The sequence below is a fragment of the Coloeus monedula genome (genome assembly GCF_965178545.1).
Source record: "Coloeus monedula genome assembly, chromosome: 2".
Classification (NCBI taxonomy): domain Eukaryota; kingdom Metazoa; phylum Chordata; class Aves; order Passeriformes; family Corvidae; genus Coloeus; species Coloeus monedula.
In genome coordinates this window covers 70,597,063-70,618,536 of record NC_138782.1, presented here as the reverse complement: position 1 = coordinate 70,618,536, position 21,474 = coordinate 70,597,063, and the positions used below count along the sequence as shown (strand labels likewise).

Below are 21,474 nucleotides of genomic sequence, written 5' to 3'. Positions count from 1 at the left end.
GCACGCAGGCTTGGCTGCTGCCAGCTCCCTGGCTCTCCCCCTTCCTCCTCCCTTCCCACCCTTCTTCTCTTGCCAGTACCGTCAGCGCTGCATCATATTAGGCACCATTGCAATTATCTGAAATCTCAAGTACAAGAGCTGTTGTTGTCTCCCTTCACCTGGTATCAGCAACTAGAGGGAAAGATGCGGGAAGGAAGGAAGGGGCTTTCTTCAAAGTGTACAGCTTTTTCTTCTGGATTAATTGCTCAGTAGATGTTTCGACTGAAGTATTCATATAGAAATGATTTGAAAGTCACCTGGACAATACATCAGGTTCTTTATACGGAATCATATTTCCTAGAGAAGCTCCTGAATTATAGTCTCACAGATTCACGTTCTAACCCATTCTCTCATGTCCATCTACCACAGGACATTTCAAAGATGGTTTGGCTGCCACTGAGACCTGGAGATCTGATGCCACAATGAGGACTCACACACGGGGAGCCCCAAGTGTGTTTTTCATAAACGCAGTTTGCTTTGCCTTTGCCTGCGGCGCCAGGGAGGACCGAGACGCAATGGTTCCTTTTGTCAACGCCAACTATGACAGCTACCCCATGCTCTACTTCTCCAAGGGGGATGTGGAGTCTCTGCGGCTGCAGGCCAGCACCACGCACCAGCACATTGCAGCTCGTCTGATTGAAGCAGTGCAAACCATGCTGTCGAATCCCCTGGAGTACCTTCCTCCCTGGGACCCAAAGGAGTTCAGCGCTCGCTGGAATGAAATTTATGGCAACAACCTTGGGGCCCTGGCAATGTTCTGTGTGCTCTACCCTGAAAACATCGAGGCCATCAATATGGCCAAGGATTACATGGAGAGGATGGCGGCTCAGCCTAGTTGGTAGATTTTTGTCTTTTTTTTTTTTTTAAGTTGTTCTTACTGTATAAACTGCTTACAGCTGGAGGAGTGAGTGGATGAGTGAATTGCTTAAATTATGTCAGTTGTACTAATATTAATTTTAACAGTGACTAACTTGCTGAATGCATATACCCTCATCTGGACCAGCAGAGACACACAGCTTTTCACCTTCAGTGGACTTACCTTCTTGAAAGTTGATGCTGAAAGGAGCATGACTCTTTGTGCACCACCCTATTTGCTGTAAAAAAAAAAAAAAAAGTAATCTAAACCCACTCTCAGTCAGAAGGAGTCGTCTCACATCTGGTTTGTGGCAAGCAGTGCTAAAAGTGTTACTTTTAAATTTTTTTTTTCCCCAGATTCATACATACCTTTTGGGTAATTCTTCCTTAGGAAGAATTTAGGAAAGGGGGACTTATGAAAAAGGTATAATTAGGTGTAAGTAAAAGTTACACTCTTGGGTTTTTGCAGTCTGCTCTAACATCTGTCTGAGCTTTAGTTCAGACTTACAGCTTCACTTGGCTGCATGGTTCTTGGGCCTCTCCTTAAGACATACTAGGACTTGATAGTTGTCCATGTGATTACTGGAACTGCCTGAGTAACTGGCGTTTTGATGACCACCTCCTGGATTAACTTCCCCTGGTTGTGAGTTGTCATCCTACAAGTTACTCTGTCCTCTCTGCACCACACTCTTTCGATGGGGACAGAAGCTAATGTTCTCACTGTAGGAGTGATTCTAGAATTGAGACCCCAAGCTCTCGTCCTTTTCATACCCTCCTTCAATTTATCTCCATTTTCTGCTCAGGCACATGTATTTCCCTTACCTCCCTGCAGCAGCTGCCACTTGGTGCACCTTGCAGACTGCGGTCCAGGATTGCTGTCACTGTGAATAGGTCAGAGGATGGGAATGTGGGCTTTGCCAGGACAGTGGCTTCTGCCCAGGGCAGTGAGATGGAGTTGGATGGGGCACTGCTCCCTTCTGTCATAGATGCTGTTCTACAGCTCTGTGGAGACAGCAGCTCAGTAAAAGTGTGAGTCAAGATTCAAGTTAGCACAGGAAGAGAAGCATTAGCTGTTCAAGCAGTATTCATTGCTCAAGCTACTATTCCTTAACTTCTAGTAACCAGCTAGTGTCCTGTAAATGTTATCCTTCCATGGACCATCACTGGAATTATGCTGGATTTGAGCTAGCATAACTTGGGATCTATATCCTCCTGATGGGCGTGATTAAAAAGGCATGATAGTGTTTGGGTTCCCCCACACTGAGTACTAAAATGGTGAATGCCACAGAAATACATGATCTAGAGCAAAAGAAGTGATGGGAGAGAGAAGGGACACATTGGCCATGTATTGTCAGCATGCCACAGAAGAGAGGACATGTGGGATTTGGGAAGAAAAGTATTGTCTCAACAGTGGTAGTAATTTCTGAAATCTTCCACTGAAGCATAGCAATACAAAGCTTCAGTCTTAGCTCTGGAGACAGTGTGTGTTTCTCCTGGCACGCTGACAAAGGGATATAGCTTACACTGGTGAATCCAAGGATGTGTGACCATCTCCAGTAGGAGACAGACCTCTCCAAAGTCAACACCTTCCTCCTTAGTTTCACTGTTCACACTCTTTCTTAACTTGTTTTGGGTAGTGTATAGTTACATGGCCATCTGTTTTAATGAAATAAGAAAGAGGAGGAATCATTATTTCAAGTAGGAGAACTTGTTTGTGTCTCTTTTTTTCAGTTTCCTACATCTCACTCTCTGTCCCAACCTGATTTGAGTTCCTTGTGTCCTGTGATTCCTGCCCTGGATTAATTGTGGTTGTTCTGTCCCTTGTTATAATGCTCTCCTTTGTTCCAGCTGACCAGATACTAATCAGAACCAAGCAGATATCCCATTTCCACTTGGCTTTCATGTTATTTACCTGCCTCAAACTACTGTTTTTTCTCAAGCAAGTATCTTGCATTACCTTGGTGAAAGAGCAGCTATGCTTTTCCCATCTTTCCCTTCTGATGTAGACATCCCATTCAGCAATCAATCAAGGTTTAATCAGGGTTCTCAGCTTTGCAAGAGAAGTGGCTGCAATGTAGTAGTGGAAGTGCGGAAGGAGGAAACCATAAACATAGGCGATATAGCTGGGCTAAGCTGCCCTTTGTATAACCTCCAGCTGGCCAGCTCTTCAAATGCTGTGACAGAAACATGGATCTGGTTTCCATTTTTGTTTTCCCCCTGAGAACTTATCTCTGAATGCTGTCAGCATGGAGTTGACACTATAGCCCCATCGGTGATGGCAGTAATATAGATCTCTCTCCCTTGTCCAACAGTGGTTTTCAGAAAAGTAGGAATGTGACATCTCTGAGGTATATACTGCACTGTCTGGCTTTGCTCAAACAGGCTAGCAGGTTCAGAGGCTGCAGGAGTGGGCAGGCAGATTATGTAAATCTGTTTTTCCTAAGAAACTCAAAAGTACCAGAAAATGTTACTGCACGCACTTCCCCACTTAGGATAAGACTAGGAGAATAAACATAATAAATAGGAGTTGTGGCTGTTCTATGAGCTGTTCTGGCAGTGTCACAGTGGTGAAATTTTTTGTCCAGTCTATCTAGGCATGTTTGGTTTTCCTCAGACTTTGGGAAAGTACCATTCTGGGTGATATGAGTGTTGCCCTTATTAAATAATTTGAGGGCACGTGTGTTCTGATCCAGAGGGTGGAAAGAAGGAACAGTTGTGATGTTGCCTGACTTTGGAGCCTTGGATGTTAGGAGGGTCATCTGCCATAACTCCTTATTTCATCAGTAAAGAGGGCTTTTCCAAAGAGGTATCAGTAAGGTAAGTAAAACAGGACTCTCCTTAAGCCTTCTCAATAATGTAGGTGCCACGACTGCCATGTAAATGGAAAAATGACTTTTTTATCACTGGCAGATTCATCAACATGTTGGAAAGTTAAATCTGGCATTGGCAGCTTGATTCTTTCAGCAGTGTAATCTGGATTTCTTTTGACTTCTGCTGTCATGGCATTGATTCTAAAACAGCTTTAGAATTTAAAAAAAAAAAAAATTCAACTTAGTGAGTTCCCTCTAAATTTTATGGCAATGTTAAGTAAAATTTAAGCCTTACCAGAAAACAAAAGTGTATGTTTTTAGCATGTGCAGTAGTTAAATAAAAGAAATATGCTTTAAAATATCACTGGTTATTTGTTTTCAGAACGCTAGGAGATTAAGGAGACTGACGTTTTAAATTTCTTCTTTGCATTAGTGGAATCCTCAATAGTCTAAATATCGTTCAGTATCCCAGGATACAATTATGAGAAAGTCTACTGGTAATTGATATATACATGGAAGGGGCATGTAATTAAGAACTCTTGTCCTTTCTCATCTATTAAAATAGTCATTTTATGTCACATAATAAAGTACACCCTTAACTGAGTTCCCATTTGTGTCAGCTAAGAGGTTGAACCATTTGTCATAACAACCCATGTTGATAGGCGTGCTGCTCATTAGCAGAGCATCCCTAATGGCTACATCCTGGAGTAGGTTTACATTTTAAAATAAACAGAGGGGCACTGGGTAATAGCTAACTGTAACAATCACCTAAAATAATATGGGTACGACACTGTTTTAGGGACTAGCAACAGCAAACAAATGTGCATTAATATTTTAGTTAAAATAGATGAGTGTTAATGATTTTTCCTGTAAAAATTAAAAGCTGGTATTAAATAAACCCCTTGGTTTTCCATGGATTGGATGTCTAAAATCTTACGGAAAGTTTGTCCTTATATTTGAACCATATTATCTTTTTTTAGAGGGAACAGAGGATATTGATGTGTTTTCTGGCATTTTATCTCTGACTGGCCCCTAGAGCACTCCCCACCAGAAGGGCGTTTTGGCTGAGGAGATCTGTACTCGTGATTCTTTCCATATGCCGCTGGCTCGTCCCGTTCCCGCACTGAGTGGAATGATGTAATCAGAGTCACACATTGTGCAGAAATAAGAGTTCAGTCAGATTCTCTGTTTCGGACCAAGCAGCGAAAAACTCTCTTCTTTGCTAAGCCCACCTTGCAAACAAGTGCCTTGGGAGTTCACAAATGCCACACTCTTCTTGCAGCAGGAGAGACGTCCTGATTTGCAATGGCCAGAAACAGATTTCTGTGGGTTTGGTTTTGGGGTTTTTTTTGCACATAGTTGATGCCCCATTTTTAAAGACAAGTATGCTACCAATGTGCAGTAAGGTGTGGGATTTAACAGTAAGGCGGCTCTGTGGGTTTCACGGGGCAGATAATTACTGGCAAGCACATGCAGACATTCCAGGGAAATCGCAGCAACTAAAGAGAAGCTAATAGGGGACTTCGGAACAACAAATCTGTGACCTTTCTGCTGCTTTCTTATAAACTAGCAATCACGTAGCCTTCTGTAGTCACTGTTTATTAAAAAGTGTTGGAGCATCCTGTAGGACCCTTGCTGTTAGTATCCAGATAGTGATAGGTGTTGAACAATACAGATTACAAAGTAAAAATAAATACATGTAAATAATTAAATGTGTGGATAACCATTTAACTAAAATAAATTTATATATGCCAGTTGAAATAAAGCAAGTCTCTGTGCTGACACTAGAAATTCGTAACATCTGTTTGACTCCCAATAATCAAGCAGCAGTCATACTCAAAGAAAACTTAGGGGGGCTTTATAAGACTGTGGAATAAAAGTTGGTATAAAAGAAGCTTGGGGGATGCTGATATGCTGTCTCCTACAGAGAGGAAGAAAAAGTAAAGGAAGGGTAGGAGGATTAATTTGGTATCTGGAATATATATTATGTTAGTAAGTGAAATATCAAACCATTATGCTGTTTTTATCTTCTACATATGTAGTGTTTAAAAATAGAAATTGTGCATGTCTATGAAATTAAATGGCTAGCTGGATTTTGGAGAGCTTCTTTAATACCTTGGTTTTAAATTGAAATAGGAGATAAATTGATGCTGAAGTTCTGTGGTAGCTACAGGGAGCTCACTTTGTGGCATGACTGGTATAAAAATTTGCTAAAACAAGAGCCAGAGGTAATCTCTTGAAATAATAAAACAGAATTAAATTTCTGTGTCTGCTTAATATGACACTGAGAACAACTAAAACAGAGTCAGTTCTAGTTTGTTAACGTGTCAGTGCAGAAGCAACATGAGGGATGCTAAAAGCAAGCCCTGTGTGAGAAGGACTCTCTTGTGATCAAAGCCAAAAATGAAAGATCTGAAAGAAGCTTCAGAAGCATCAGAATGATGATCATAGACCTATGAAGAAACAGAGGCAAAGAGGTTAAAAAGGAGATTAAGACTTTTAAGGAACTAAAGTTTTACTTTCCTTCCCTAAGCACCTAAGCAGTACAACTCTATTTTTATTGTAAGCTCTTAAAACTTCTGTCTATATGTTGCCTTTTTTTTTTCCATTCTGACATGAATGTAGTCTTTTAGATTTAACCATTCCTTTGCCTTTCTTCCTGTCAACTGAGCTGCAATGAACACAAGCATGTGATTTTGGCTGCTGCTGAAACATGACTGGTAATGAGAGAGGGGCAAACCTGTTTTACCTTAGACACCAGGAACATAAATCATCAGTTTTTCAAGTATGTTTTTTATTCTTAACATTTTTGTTGCAAAGGACAGAGCACTAAGGTTGGGCAGATAATGGGGTTTTTGTTTTGGCAGCCAACCAGTAAAATGTGGAAAGGGTGAAAGCTGAGAGGTTGGTTTTCTTTCAAAGAGTCTTCTTTTTTCTTCCCAAAATGACAATTGTAGAATATTGCTCCATTTACTAAGAAAATATTCCATTTGAGCACAAGAAAATACTTTGTTTTGGAGACTTTGTAAGAAAAATATTTAAGATTTGGTCTGGTTTATAAAATAAATGTTGGTGGTCTCATTCCCCTTGGCAGGTGTGCTCCCTCTTGGTATGTATGCTTTGTGTGGCCATGGAAGAATATTTCTTTCTTGCCTGATGGGAGGTTTAAAGCTGTATCTGCTTCCCTCAGAATTGGGTCAGGACAACAGCAAGAGTTCCAAGGCATTGCCCTTGGCATTGGGAAGGCTGTACAATTACACAAGTGACCAAGAGGTCAGTTGGCCCCATTATGTGCCTCATTTGCATCCACACTTGACATTTAGGGTGCATGAAATGCAGCTATGCTCTCAGCTGGCTACCATGTTTGAGGTAGATGGCATTGAAATGCACTGCAGGGCTGTCTTAGAATTAATTTTCACCTGTAAGCCATTAGAAGAGAGTTCTCGCTCATTTCCTTTGCATACACCTAGTGAGATTGTGAATTTTAGTACTGAGGAGGGAGTACTGGCATCCTTCCTTCAGTCTCCACCTCCAGGAGTTTTTCTGCAGTATTTTGTCATGGGAAAGTTTGGAGCATAAAATTCAGGATGTGGGTTACTTGTGTAATTCACGTGTCAGGATGTGCTTAATTCTTCATTTTGCATGCACTGATACCATGTTAGTTGTTGACATAGAGGCAAAAAGTCAGATCTCACACTGCTTGGAAGGGTATTCTGTATCTCAGATTAAAGAGGGTTATTTTCCTATTTACTTCAATTTGTTTTTAAGAACTAGATACACAGTGAAGGAAAGATGACTCTAAACATCCCAGATCAAGGAACTCACTTGAGCAGTAGAGTTTGATTTAAATCCTGCCTTGAACTGGTCAGACGGTGATTTTTTCCCTCCTGGCTTGTATTTCTGAGAGAAATGCTAATAGAATTGTAGAAACGTAGAATTGTTTGGGTTGGAAGGGACCTTAAAGATTATCCAGTTCCAAAACCCCTGCACTGGCCAGGGACACCTTGGACTAGACAAGGTTGCTGAAATCCCCATCCAGCCCAGCCTTGAACACTTCCAGGTTTGGGGCATCCACAACTTCTCTGGCCAACCTGCACCAGTGCCTCACTACTCTCAGAGTTAAGAGTTTCTTCCTAGCACTTATCTAAATCTCTCCTTTTTAAGTTTAAAACCATTACCTCATATCTTATAATTATCTGCCCATGCAAAAACCCTCTTTTTTATATGCCCCCCTTTAGGTACTAGAAGGTTTCTCTAAGGTCTCCCTGGAGGCTTCTCCTTTCCAGGCTGAGCAACCCCATCTCTCTCAACCTGTCTGCACAGGAGAGGTGCTCCAGCCCTCTGAGCATCTTTATGGCCTCCCCTGAACTCGCTCCAATAGGTCCATGTCCTTCTTATGCTGAGGACCTGGAGCAGTTCACAGCACTCCAGGTGGGGTCTTACCAGGGTGGAGTGGAGGAGCAGAATCCACTCCCTTACCCTGCTGGCCACACTGCTTTTGATGAGCCCAGGACAATTGGCTTTCTGGGCTGCAGGTGCACATCACTGGGTCACGTCCAGCTTTTCATCCACCTGAACCCCAAAATCCACCTCTGTAGGGCTGTGAATTCTTCTCCCAGTCTGTACTCATGTCTTGGATTGCCCAAACCCAGGTGACCCTGCTTTCAGTGAGGAAGTGATTATTTAGTAGTGAGTAGAGAGAAATTACAGAAACGTTTCTACTTAGAGAAGAGACAGTAGTAGCATCAGGAATGTTGTCAAGAAATTGAGGGGTTGTAATGATCTTGGCTTTGTTGGTGATAGTGGTTTTTACTTTCCATCCAAAACTTTATGCAAATGGTATGCTTATTTAGAGATTGGAATTGCATTTAATGAGGGTGCTGTGTATACACAGAACAAATGCAGTGCATGCATTATGGTTCTTGGTGTCATGTATTGATCACTGGAAAACAGGGTCTTAATCCCCCCCCTTCAGATTCATTGTTCATTGTAGAAGGTGGCAAATCTAAAACAGATAAACCACGTTGCACCATGCTAAAATTCTTAACACGTGTAGGAAAACCATACTACTTATCCATAATTCCAGTCTTATCCATGACCTCTTTATTTCTCCAGTTTCTTCATGGAGGATTTATATCAAACTGTAAATGTTTAAAATAATGTAACAAAGATATTTTATATGACACAGATGAACAAAACTTGAAAGAACACCCCAGGCATGTATTTATCCTGTGCCATTCACAGGGTTTGTTCAGACAGCAGTTTTTTGTGCAGAACAATGCATATGGCTTTGGATGTTCATGCAGTTTGATCATGAGGTAGCAGACCTGTTCAGCACTTTTTGCTCTTTCATAAATCTTCTCAAGTTTCCAGATGGGCACCTCTTCCAAATATACATATACCTACAGATACAGGTATATAAGTGTAAAAAGGTGTTGTAGAGGGGTGCCTTTATGTTTTAGAACTTAAAATATGTTTTAGAATTTTTGGAACACTTGCCTTGCTCAAAGTGCATGTGTCTGCAACTAAGTAGTTGTTCTATATTAAAGAATGCATTATAGATACTTTTATTGCTTTGGATTTTTTTTATTTGTTTTTGTATCATCTGATGCCTTTAAAGGCTGACAAGGCTAATGCTGCCTTGAGGTAGAGGTTACTTGCTGTCATCAGACACAGTTAATTGTGAAGCTGAAGTTCATACTCTCTGATGTTAAGTTTTAGTCTTGAGTGGCTTAGAAAATAGCTTGTTGTACAGGGCAAAGTGTTGGCTTGTTTTTACCTATCTTTGTATAAATACATACCACTTTTTCTTAATAGTTAATTGTTAGCCCTGAAAACACTTTTTTCATGTACATTCAGTGCATGCCTGTGGGTCTGTGCTTTCCCACAGTTTATCAGCCAGGCTATTTACCAAGTCTGACACTGGGAGATGCATTTGAAAAATGAGAACATGATTTAGATACAAAAACCATGTAATGCTTGCTACTTGACCATTCTTCTTGTGAATCATTTTCTACATGTTTGGTGTACATTGCTTGGTTCCCTTGAAACTAAGTTGAGGGGGGGGTGCAGTGATTTATAGCAACTAAAGAGTTGTTTCCTCAAAAGAGCTTCACCTTAAGAACAGATGTTGACTGTGAGTTTGTGTGTTTAGAAATTGAGATCTTTAAATTGTCATCTTTAATTTTTCTCTATTACTTGTATGAATCTCCTCTGTGAAATTTTATACAAGACTTTACTGAACAGAAGTGCAATTTGAGGGAAGTTGTGACAAAGTTTCTTGTCTAACCCAAGCCGGGTAACTATGTCAGTATGTGTGATTAGGGTGCCTAACATAAGGGTTTTTACACTGAAAGGCTGTGGGGTTTGGTTTTTTGGGGTTTTTTTTGGGTTTTTTTTTGGTTTTTTTTTTTTGGTTGGTTGGTTGGTTGCTTTTTTTTAAGAGATCAAGAGCCTAAATGCAGTTATAACTTCTCAATTTAGCACCTCCCATGTAGAAGACTGCTTTCTATTTTGCCAGAAGCAGTGCCACGGAGACTTATATATGCTCTTACACTGTAGCATTTGATGCAGTATTCTGTTAGAAACTAAACATAAAGTTAGCATACACCTTAACAGTGAAAGTTACAATAAATCAGTTCCACTGGCAAATCCCATTTTTAGTTAAGTCAGGTGAAGATCAGGTTTAAGCAGAATAGGTTTAAGCAGAATCTAGTTAGGAGCTTGTGTGTTGTTAAAAGGATACTGAACTTTGAATTAAATATTTTAAATTAGCTCAAATTCTTTCATTGTACTTTTCTTCCACCCAAATGTATAGCTTACCCTCAAACTCTTTGTAATTGTTCCAAGCAGATGCCTTTAAAGTGAAGTTTCCTGTACCCATTTGAACTCTGATTTCTGAATATGCAAAGGTTTAGTGAAACTAAAAATACTTTGGAAATTAGAATTCATTATATAGCTGATCAAAGGAATGTTTCTGTGTCAAAGGATTCCTGACAGGAATTGTGGTGCCAGAGTGTTGCATATAATTGGCATAGAATGGAACTTTAGTTTTATGTATAGGACCCACAACATTTTAAGAGCTTTTTCAATAATAAGGAAAGATGGAAAAGCAGAAATAGAGAATTAATTGGATTGACAAATAACCATATAACTCAGATTGATGTATTTAATTTAAATCTGTGAGACAAATATTTCATTTAAAAGAAGGAAAAAAGAATGTTTAACTTCACTGGAAGCGGAAGATGGGATCAAAGCTGAGAGAAGGTGAACAGTTAAAACTGTTGGAAATTCAGCTAATCAAAAAGCATACAGAGAGTTTCCTTACATGGAAATATGAATGTGCCAAATTTGAGTCCTTCCAATGATGTTAAAAATATGCTGAAATAAAAATTAAAAGTACTTTTTTTCTCACTTGCACATGATGTCTTTTACCATCATTGCAGTGCCTTAGGCTGATGGTCATAATTTCTACATGGTTTATTAATGCATTTGGAATGCCAATAAATGCTTCTGTAGCAGATTTTTTTTGGTTTCATCTTACTCTTTGGGTATTTTTCCTCATCTGTTCACAGTGCTGCTTACACAAACGAAGATGAAATCATATTTTTAGAGTCATAGAATAGTTGAAGCTGGAATGTGTGTGCCTTCAGGAGCACAGCACCATTTCTGCTGATTGTAGTAGAACACTCAACTCAACAATTTAAATTCATTTCTGTAATAAAAAATATATTGAAAAAAAAGTGAAAGAGGAGAACAAGCATGAAAGCAACTGATGTTTTTTCAGGTTATAAAAGCTTATTTTCACTATGTATTCCTACACATTTTCTTTTCTGTAGGACCATGGCCTGGAAGTACTGTAAGTACTGCAAAACTAAAGTCTTTGATACACAATGGATGCTTGATTTAAGAGGAATAATTCTTCCATACTACCTATATTATGAGTTTTCTTGGTATAAATTTACTATTTTGCTAAGTTCAGTGTAACCATTGGATACAAGCCAGTAGTTCCTAGAAAATAATTTTGAGTATTGACAGCATTTTACCTCTTTTCTATTTTAGCATTTAAAAAACCCCAGTGTTTATTAAGTATGTTAGTTTGAACTGCAGTCAAAGTTTCATCTTCCCTACTTCTGTCCTTGAATGCATTTGGAACATGAAGAAACAGTATAGTGAGTTATTTTATTATACTTACTTTAAAGACAGCTTTAGTCCCACAGGCACCATTTATCATCAACTGACTCCTTTGGAAAGGAAAAAAGATTTGTTACAGGATGTTGGAGGAGTATAAACCATGGCATATTACTTTATCACAAAAATTATATGAATCTTTCTTCAGATGAATAGATTCCATTTCCGTACAATCAGTATTCAGCCTATCTCTCTCCTAGCAAAACCCAGAATATTTCAAACATTTTTCTCATATTTAGCAACTTAATCTTTCTAATAAAGATCATGAGCTTTGAATGCTAATATTGTCCATACTTAGGATAGGAAAGAAAGGTCTCAAGACTTGGTAAGTAGCTGTGTTAAAATTCAACAGGATTTGTCTAACTTTGGAGACTTTAGGTCATATACGTATCACAGTACAGTAAGGAGGGAAACTAAGTAGGTGAAACTCAATTAATTGCCATCTTTCTTTATTGACAGGCTAGTGAAGGATGCCCCCTGGGATGAGGTCCCTCTTGCTCACTCCTTGGTTGGTTTTGCCACTGCATATGACTTCTTGTACAGCTACCTTAGCAAGATTCAACAGGAGAGATTTCTTGAAGTGATTGCCAATGCCTCAGGATATATGTACGAAACATCATACAGACGTGGATGGGGCTTCCAGTACCTTCACAACCACCAGCCTACCAACTGTGTGGCCCTGCTGGCTGGAAGCCTGGTTCTGATGAATCAAGGTATGTGCTAAGCCATAGGAATGTTTTTTCTGAAGTGTGTCAACTCAAATCAGCCACTTATGCAGCAAAGTTCAGGATTTGATAGAAATGCCTCTGAGTGTACTCCAGTATTGGATTTGCTCTTTTGCTGCTTAGTAAAATTTAATTTACTGAATAGAACAAAAGTCTGTGGGCAGATGTACAAGGCATGATGTGTGTGTATATAAATTCAGTTTTCTAAGTGATTCTGAACTTCTCACCTCACAGTTTGTAGGAGTTAAAAATCCTCTTGTGTACAACGTGTCCAGTCCTGATTCACAGGCAGTGTCTTTCAGTGTAGATTGTCAATGTAGAACGATGCACTTGGTCTCCTTACACAAAGCATTGTGAAAGTCAGCAGTCAGAAACACCCAGTGCTCTGACCTGGGAGCCAGACAACAGGATAACCTGGAGTTTCATCCAAGACTTCTGTCCTGTCACCTGGGAGAGCTGCAAAAGTGTAACTTTATCCACCCAAATGCCACAGCTTAGGACCCGTCTTCCCAAAAGCCTTTTCTGTGGAGATAAGCAGGGCTGTACTTTCTTCCCTCTGAACTCTGCCATTGCACCGCACAACTTTTGTGCCTGCTGTCCTCCTCTTCTTTGCTTTGGGGACATAAAACCATCCTTCCCATTTCCAAAGTGAATACCCTGGCCAGTAGCTTTTGCCTGATCTATCAGGGGGGTATCCCTGTCCTCCTGGAGAATGCAAGTCAGAGTCAGAGAGAGAGATCAGGTAAGCAATCCTGACTTTAAACCCCAGAGGTACTTCAGCTGAGAGATGAAAGTCGTGGAGCCAGCTTCTGCTTTTATAAGAATGAATCAGTATTTCATCAGGTGATTATTTTATATGTGCTGGAAGTATTTTGAAAACATTGTTCCCAATGGAACTACTTACATGCTGCCAGTCCAGGAAAATCTAGTTTCTAGATGCTGATGGTGTTGCCAAGCTGCTCAGCCCTGCCAAGCACAGGCACATCTGCACATCACTGGAGCTTTCAAATGCTGAAAGAAGTGTGACAAAAAACTGTGGCACCTACTGTGTTTGGAGGGTCATTTTTTGCTAAGTGCCTGTCAAAACAAACACACTGACTGATGTGTATATGTTGAAAAGCATCAAGAGCATGTGTGGAAGTTATTCCCTATCCTCCTGTCTTGCCTTCCACAAATTGAATGTTTATCCAGTGGGTTTGCTAAATTTCATATAATTCCATCCTTCCCTAAGCCTTTGTTGGTGCAGAAAGCTGGCAGTTGCAAGATGATTCTGCTTTTCATTAAGATATAGACCATAAGTATGCCTTGTGACAGTGAAAACATCACAAAGCTGGGCAATATTTTTTTCACTAAAGTGATGGTGTTTGGGGGGAGGAGGAAGGAGAAAAGCAGGAAATTCATGAATTCTTGAGCAATTTGAAAATAGTAGTAATATTTCAAATGAAAATAGGTCAAAACAGACTGTACATTTCTAAATTAAAATTTTAGGTTTTGATATAGAACAACTTTATTTTTTAAAAAATAGCAACTTAAATGTGGTTTTTCTGTTGGTATAAAATAAAAAAAACCCTCTAATTCCAATATGAAAGAAAATAATCTGAAGGAGAAAAAAAAAGGGAGGAAAAAAAGGGGTGAACATATTATGCTTCTCTATCAGATACCTAACAATTGCAAATAATGTATCCCAGTGTAGACCTTTCTCACAGAAGGTTTAAATTCCAGCTAGTAAGTTTAAACACAATTCAGCTATTGAAGCTTGTAGAGACTAAATAGCCAATTTAAAAGAATGTAAATGTTGCTATAGGAATGAAAAATGAAACTAATTGAAATTGATTCTAGGCACATGCATATGGTGAAGTCTTTGCACTTAGACACATGCAGGTATTCAAAATAGAAACTTGAGTAATGCCTTGATATTGATATAGATACATGGTTTATATACTGCTAAATTTAGGTGAGATTTGTTCTGGTTTGTCATGTAGCCTGACAGAGTGTTGAGTCTTTTTTCATTTCAATATATTATTCTTCTAGTGTGCTACAAGTATAGAGTTACAGCATCGATATACACTAAGTAAACAGAACTTAATGCATGACAGTGGTAAAGGCACTGTACTGAACCATGGCAAATAACATTCTTGCTGCAGTCAAAAACTAGCTTCCCTTTTATGTCACAAGGGAAAACAGGAGTGGAAACCTTCAGGATTTTATTCTGACAGACCACCGTGCTGCCAACTCCATCAAGAGTAATGAAAGAGTGTGTTAATAGCTGTGAGTGAAGTGGAAGTAAGTAGTCCACTGCCCCTGTTGCTCAGGCCTTCCCCATCACAGTTTTCTCTTCAGCCAGGTGTTCAAAATACCATGTTAGACTCACGTTATCTGTTTTGCTTAGACACTGCTATTTTTTTTCTCTCTGTTAACTGAGCAGGATTTGGCAGCCTTGACTAGTAGGATGCCTGAATTACTCATCGCGCCGCTGAGCATAAATACAGTGTTGGTGGCAATGAGATTAAACACTCTTGAGTAACAGGATTGAATGTAGCTCCTACTCCCTTAGCCTGGCACATGTGCTTCATTCAGCCTGCACTACTTCACCACATAGTGGGGTGTAATGTGCCAGCTGGGCTTTGCTACAGGGTGGAATTAAGTGTGGTTAAATCTGTGCCCAGACACCTTGAGCTGGGAGAACACGAAGTTGCCATGTAGAAGCATGAGGCAGTTGATCTCTGTTTAGTCGTACCTCTCTTGCTACTCAATCCAAAAGAAAATAAGAGAAGGCACGAAGCCTTTCCTCTGCTGGGTTCCATGTGCTGACTTCTGCAATACATAAATGCTGTGCTGAGGCCCTCATGCTTGTGCTTAGTGAAAGCAGACTGGCACTGAGGAGGTTTCTTGTGACCTCTTCCAGGGTCTTGATTTGTGTAGAGCAGACCAAAATAGTAAAATCTCTGAAATGCTTTTCTTTAGAAAAACTAAAACTGCTTAGGGCTTCTATATGTGGAGGCTGAGAATTTATCTACTTGGAAGATTAATTTTATTCTGGAATTGAGGAATCTACTTTTGCAATGACTCATGCAAAGCTCTTCCAAAATAGCTTTTATTTGGATAACCCTTTAGGTTGTACAACAAACTGAAAATATAAGTAGAACAGAGCAGGTCTTAAAATAGAGCATGAGTTAGTAGAATATCAGTTAACTGCAGCTCAGATGTGAACTTTTTTACTTTTTTAGTCTCTGAGGATCTCCTTATCATGCTGGTGATCCTCCCAGTGAAAAATGACTGATCAGAATTGTTGCATTGTTGGAGCCCTCTAGTGGGGCCATTGGTTTGTTTTCATAGAGCTTTAATTTGAAATGCAATAGTCTTGGTTTGCCTCTTCCCTTTTTGCATGTCCTGACCACATTAAGGAAATTTCCTTTTAAGTTGTAAAACAGCACAGTCCCACATTATTGGGAAAGGTGTTTGATAGATTATCCCATGCTCATGTGACCTTGCTTTGCTGTGTTTAAATACGGTATTTTATTTTTCACCCTAGAAGTACAGGAATGCTGCAGCAGTAGGTTGTATTATAGACCCCGTTAACCAAGGGGTTAGCAGTAGGTTGTATTTAACCCCTTTAGGGTTGCAGGTTCCTTGCTGTGAAGTATCCCACTGTGGGGGTACAGATGGCACCATCTGTGAACTGTTGTGTTGTAATTAGTTTTGCCAATGACTTTTTCTTTCAGGCTACCTTCAGGAAGCTTACTTGTGGACCAAGCAAGTGTTGGCAATCATGGAGAAGTCAGTAGTCCTGCTGCAGGAGGTCACAGATGGCTCCCTCTACGAAGGGGTGGCATATGGCAGCTACACAACCAGATCACTGTTTCAGTACATGTTTCTTGTCCAAAGGCATTTTGACATCAATCACTTCAGCCACCCCTGGCTCAAGCAGCACTTTGCATTTATGTACAGGACTGTCCTGCCAGGTAGGTCCTTTGAGTGAATGAAGAGGAATCTCTTTATTTTTGAAGCAGCAATAAATTTTATACTTGAAACAGGCCATTTTAAAACAACACTCTGCTTGGATTTTTTTCAAAATAACCATTTCCTTGGATTTTACCTTCATCAGTCATCAAAACAGTAACATCCTTGTTTATCACTGCCTACTAATGAGGGACACCTTCCACTAGCCCAGGTTGCTCAAAGCCCTATCCAACCTGGCCTTGAACACTGCCAGGAATGGAGCATCCACAGCTTCACAACCTGAAAGAACCTCTTCCTTATACGTAAACTAGGTCTACCCTCTTTCAGTCTAAAGCTGTTACCCCTTGTGTTGCTTATTTGCAGGACACTTCATTAGGAACTGATATTGCTCAAATTCCTAGTTAAAAAATCTTTGGTTACTCTCTTGGAAACCCAGACCTATCCATGTATGTAAGGGGGGCTGAATGCAGCTTTGGTGTGCCAGCAAAGGCGCATAAGGAATTGTGCTGACTCCATGTGAGACCTCAGGCATCCTTTGGGAGGAGGTTCCTTCCTAAGAGCAAAATGAACTCACACTGAGGTTTCAAGGTGAAGCTGATTATTTTGTTCTTTGGGGACACCTCTGGTTTATTCCTTTGGAGAGTATAGATTCGCATTAAAAAAATAAAAGCTGTAAAGGGAAAGTTACCTTTGCCAGATTTAAATGAGGAGAGGAAGTGGATTGCATCTTACATTTTGTGTAGTACTTTGGCTGTCTGTAGCCCAAAGCCAAAGAAGAAAGGTGAATATTCAAGTTAGCTGCAGCAGAAGGAAGGTGCTCCTGTGTAACCTATTTACGGCTCATTTACAAGCAGGTCTATAAACATCTGAAAAAGCTGCTTCTGTTTGCACTGCTTGGCTTCACCGTCATGCTCTTCAAAAGCATCTTTGTGTGCTTATTTGTTCTTTCTTACATTCCTTTTCACTTTTTCCCAAGGGTTCCAGAGAACTGTGGCCATCGCAGATTCCAACTATAACTGGTTCTACGGGCCAGAGAGTCAGCTGGTGTTTCTCGACAAATTTGTCATGCGCAATGGCAGTGGGAACTGGTTGGCAGAGCAGATCAGAAGGAACCGAGTGGTGGAGGGCCCGGGCACACCATCCAAAGGGCAGAGGTGGTGCACTCTCCACACTGAATTTCTCTGGTATGAAAGGGAATGAGTGGGCTCAAAAGGAACCTGGCAGCTGTTTGCTGTTAGTGATAGTTCATTATCTTTAGATGTGCACCGTAGAAGCCAGGATCAGGCTGTCCATGTGCCACCCAGGGTCATGAGGCACAGAAGAACTTCTTCACTTAGCACAGATACACCATACAGGTTGCCACAGGGAGCACCCTGGTCTTGTCCTACGTCTGCTTTTATGGTTTCTTTCCACTGTCTATTGCTTTCATAGAATACAGACTATTCCAAAGGAACTGAAAATTTTCCTGTATGTAGTCTTTGTTTAATTTGGTCTATTCTAATGGGGTTTAATCCTGTTGTGTTCTTTTATAATTAATTAGGCAAATATTTAAAGCATAGTTTTCTTTCAAAAGTTCTGTGAAATAGTATATTTTCTTTTAAAAGCTGAATAATCCAAGCAGTAAGGCTACTGTTAACTGGATTTGCACACTAATTTGCAAGATATGCTTGGAAAAAATGCCATGCTAGATGGATATTTTTCCATGCAATTTCCAGCTATGCTAACTTCTACGTCACTCTTCTAAAAGTAAGAAATTGAAAGACTTAAGAAGCTTTAGATCCACATATGAATTCCCTTGGTCTGGGGAGATAACAAGAATATTTTTGAGGAGTCAGTGTAGCTCTCTCTCTCTCTCTTGCAAGAAAAATCTTATTGAATATCTGTTAGTTTGCATTTATGATGTGCACATTAGAGTGCATGTTTGTTAGGCTCCAGGCAGCCTTCATCTTGTTACTCTCAAAATACAGAATCTCTCCTCTACAACTTCATCCCATCACTGTTTTCTCCTGTCTCTTCATGGAAATTCTGGGACTTTCTAGGGCCTGCCAGAAGCTCCTGGTTAGCTGTAAGAATAAATCTGATTCTGGAACCGTCTAACAGAAATATTACTGGGCTTAATATGTTTTTGTGTATTTTGGTTGCTTAAAAACAATGCCAGAAGGTTAAGTTTTGTTTTGGACTTTTGTTGTTTTAACTCCCATAGATAAAATTGTAGTCATTGTAACCTTTTCTGGAATTAAGGCTTCTTTTTAAACAAAATGTCTTATATCTTACAATTTATAAAAGAAAAACCATGAAAATTTTTCTTCAGCCTAGTTTCGAGAAAGACTCTAACATACATTAACTGATATAAATAATAAACATTTATCCTTTAGAGTGCCTTTTCATTAATTTTTAATTTATTGCCTATTCTGTTTGAAGACTACAGACTTCTGTAATCATCCTTTTGGGGAAACTGATACTCTGCTTCTCTTTGTTAAGTAGTCAGTAAATAGGCACAAATGCTGATGTCTAGTGCAGAATAGGCAGTGTCTGCAGCTTGATCTAATCTGCCTTTTTTAAACATCTGTGTTACAGAGTAGTTTTATGACTATATAAGACAAAACATGGGTCGTTTGAAATTAGTGGTACTCTTCTTTTTGAACTGCAGAAAGACTGCTTGCTCCAAATGAAGAGCAGATGCTTTCAGCTGTTATTCTGTAAAAAACACACAACAAATTTGTGTAGGAATTAATGTGATGAATACTAATTACATCTATATGATTAGGAAGCATAACTGTGGGCTTTATATTTTTGGCTTGCTCCTTGATGTAAATATTGAATGGATTTTGAGTTGTGTACAAGTGCTGACAATGGAATCAGCCAAGTGATTTTTAACTGCATTTTTGTCATCTTTTTTCACAGGTATGATGCAAGTTTGCGCTCTGTACCTCCACCAGACTACGGGGTTCCTAAGCTGCATTATTTTGAGGACTGGGGAGTGGTAACTTATGGAAGTGCTTTGCCAGCTGAAATCAACAGGCCTTTCCTTTCCTTCAAGTCAGGAAAGCTGGGAGGACGTGCAATATATGATATTGTTCATAAGAACAAGTACAAAGAGTGGATCAAGGGGTGGAGGAACTTCAATGCTGGCCATGAGCACCCAGACCAGAACTCCTTTACTTTTGCTCCCAATGGCGTACCTTTCATAACAGAAGCTCTGTATGGGCCAAAATATACTTTTTTTAATAATGTGTTGATGTTTTCCCCTGCTGTGTCTAAGAGCTGCTTCTCCCCATGGGAAGGGCAGATTACAGAAGACTGTTCCTCAAAGTGGCTTAAATATAAACATGACTTGGCTGGCGACTGTCAGGGACGAGTGGTTGCCGCCACAGAGAGAAGCGGAGTGGTTTTTATCAGGGGAGAAGGAGTGGGTGCATACAATCCTAAACTGAAGCTGAGAAAATTACAGCGAAACCTCATACTTCTCCATCCCCAGCTTCTCTTGCTAGTGGACCAAATCCACCTAGAAGATGACAGTCCTCTGGAGGCAGCAACCAGTTTCTTCCACAATGTGGATGTGCCTTTTGAAGAAACAGTTGTTGATGATGTCCATGGGGCCTTTATTAGGCACCGTGATGGGATATATAAGATGTACTGGATGGACGACACTGGCCACAGTGAGAAAGCCACCATTGCCTCACGGATGTATCCCCGGGGCTACCCCTACAATGGAACGAACTACGTGAATGTAACGACCCTGCTGCGGCACCCCGTCACGAGGGCCATTTACCTTTTCATTGGGCCCTCTGTGGACGTGCAGAGCTTCACTGTCCGTGGAGATTCCCCGCAGCTGGAGGTTTTTGTGACCACTGGTGAGCATGCCTATGCCGTGTACCTGTGGCCCATCGAGGACGGCTCCCACTCCGCCTTTGCACAGGTTATTGCAGACCGCCAGAAAATTGTCTTTGACCGAGCCTCTGCCATTAGGACCTCCACAGTGCCAGAAGTGAAGGACTACATAGGGATCGTGGAGAGGAACCTGCAACATTTTAAGCCTGTTTTCCAGCAGCTTGAGAAGCAGATCCTGTCTCGTGTACGCAACACGGCCAGCTTTAGGAAGACTGCTGAGCGCCTGCTGAGGTTTTCAGATAAGAGACAGACAGAGGAGGCCATTGACAGGATATTTGCAATCTCACAAAGGCAGCAGCAGCAGCAGCGTGGCAGAGCAAAGAAAAACAGAAAGGTAGCCAAAGGCTACAAATTTGTTGATGCTGTTCCTGACATTTTTGCACAAATTGAGGTAAATGAAAGAAAAGTGCGACAAAAGGCACAGACTCAAGCACAAAAAGAGTTGCCTGTAGATGAAGATGAGGAAATGAAAGATCTTCTGGATTTTGCAGATATCACTTACGTGAAGCACAAAACTGGGTTGTCAATCAAAGGCCGATCAGGGCTGGCACAGATGGTGACGACTGCTCGAAGTAGTGCCCCATCAATATCAGCTTCTTATACTCGCCTCTTCCTGATTCTCAACATTGCTATTTTTTTTGTCATGTTAGCAATGCAGCTCACATATTTCCAGAAGGCCAAGAGACTGCATGGCCAAAGATGTCTGTATGCAATACTTTTAGTAGACAGCTGTATATTATTGTGGCTGTATTCTTCCTGTTCTCAGTCACAATGTTAGCAGAAGACCTCTACTAGTTGACCAGTTTATGGTCATATATGTCTATGCAAAAGCATTAACCCTAATAGGGCCAAAGTTTATATAGTCTTTTTTTTTTTTTTTTTTTTTTTTTTTTTTTTTTTTTTTTTTTCTGAAACATTCCAAAAACAGCTGGGGAAAGATTGTTTTCAGACCAGAAGGGATTAAAGAATAGGGCAAGCAATGAATATCTCCGAAAACTCAGTAC

At 40.2% G+C, this 21,474-nt stretch overlaps 1 protein-coding gene across 1 annotated transcript in view; it reads left to right on the top strand.

Moving 5' to 3' along the window:
• LOC309586292 (dermatan-sulfate epimerase-like) overlaps positions 1-21,248 on the top strand; it is a gene marked incomplete at both ends in the record, with an annotated part of 176,223 nt that extends 154,975 nt beyond the window's left edge. The window contains 5 exons of the mRNA XM_082303007.1: positions 409-877; positions 12,354-12,607; positions 16,342-16,581; positions 17,556-17,763; positions 19,484-21,248. Of these exons, the coding sequence (XP_082159133.1) occupies positions 409-877; positions 12,354-12,607; positions 16,342-16,581; positions 17,556-17,763; positions 19,484-21,248 (2,936 nt within the window). The remainder of the gene's footprint in view (positions 1-408; positions 878-12,353; positions 12,608-16,341; positions 16,582-17,555; positions 17,764-19,483) is intronic.
• Between the last annotated feature and the right edge of the window lie 226 nt (positions 21,249-21,474).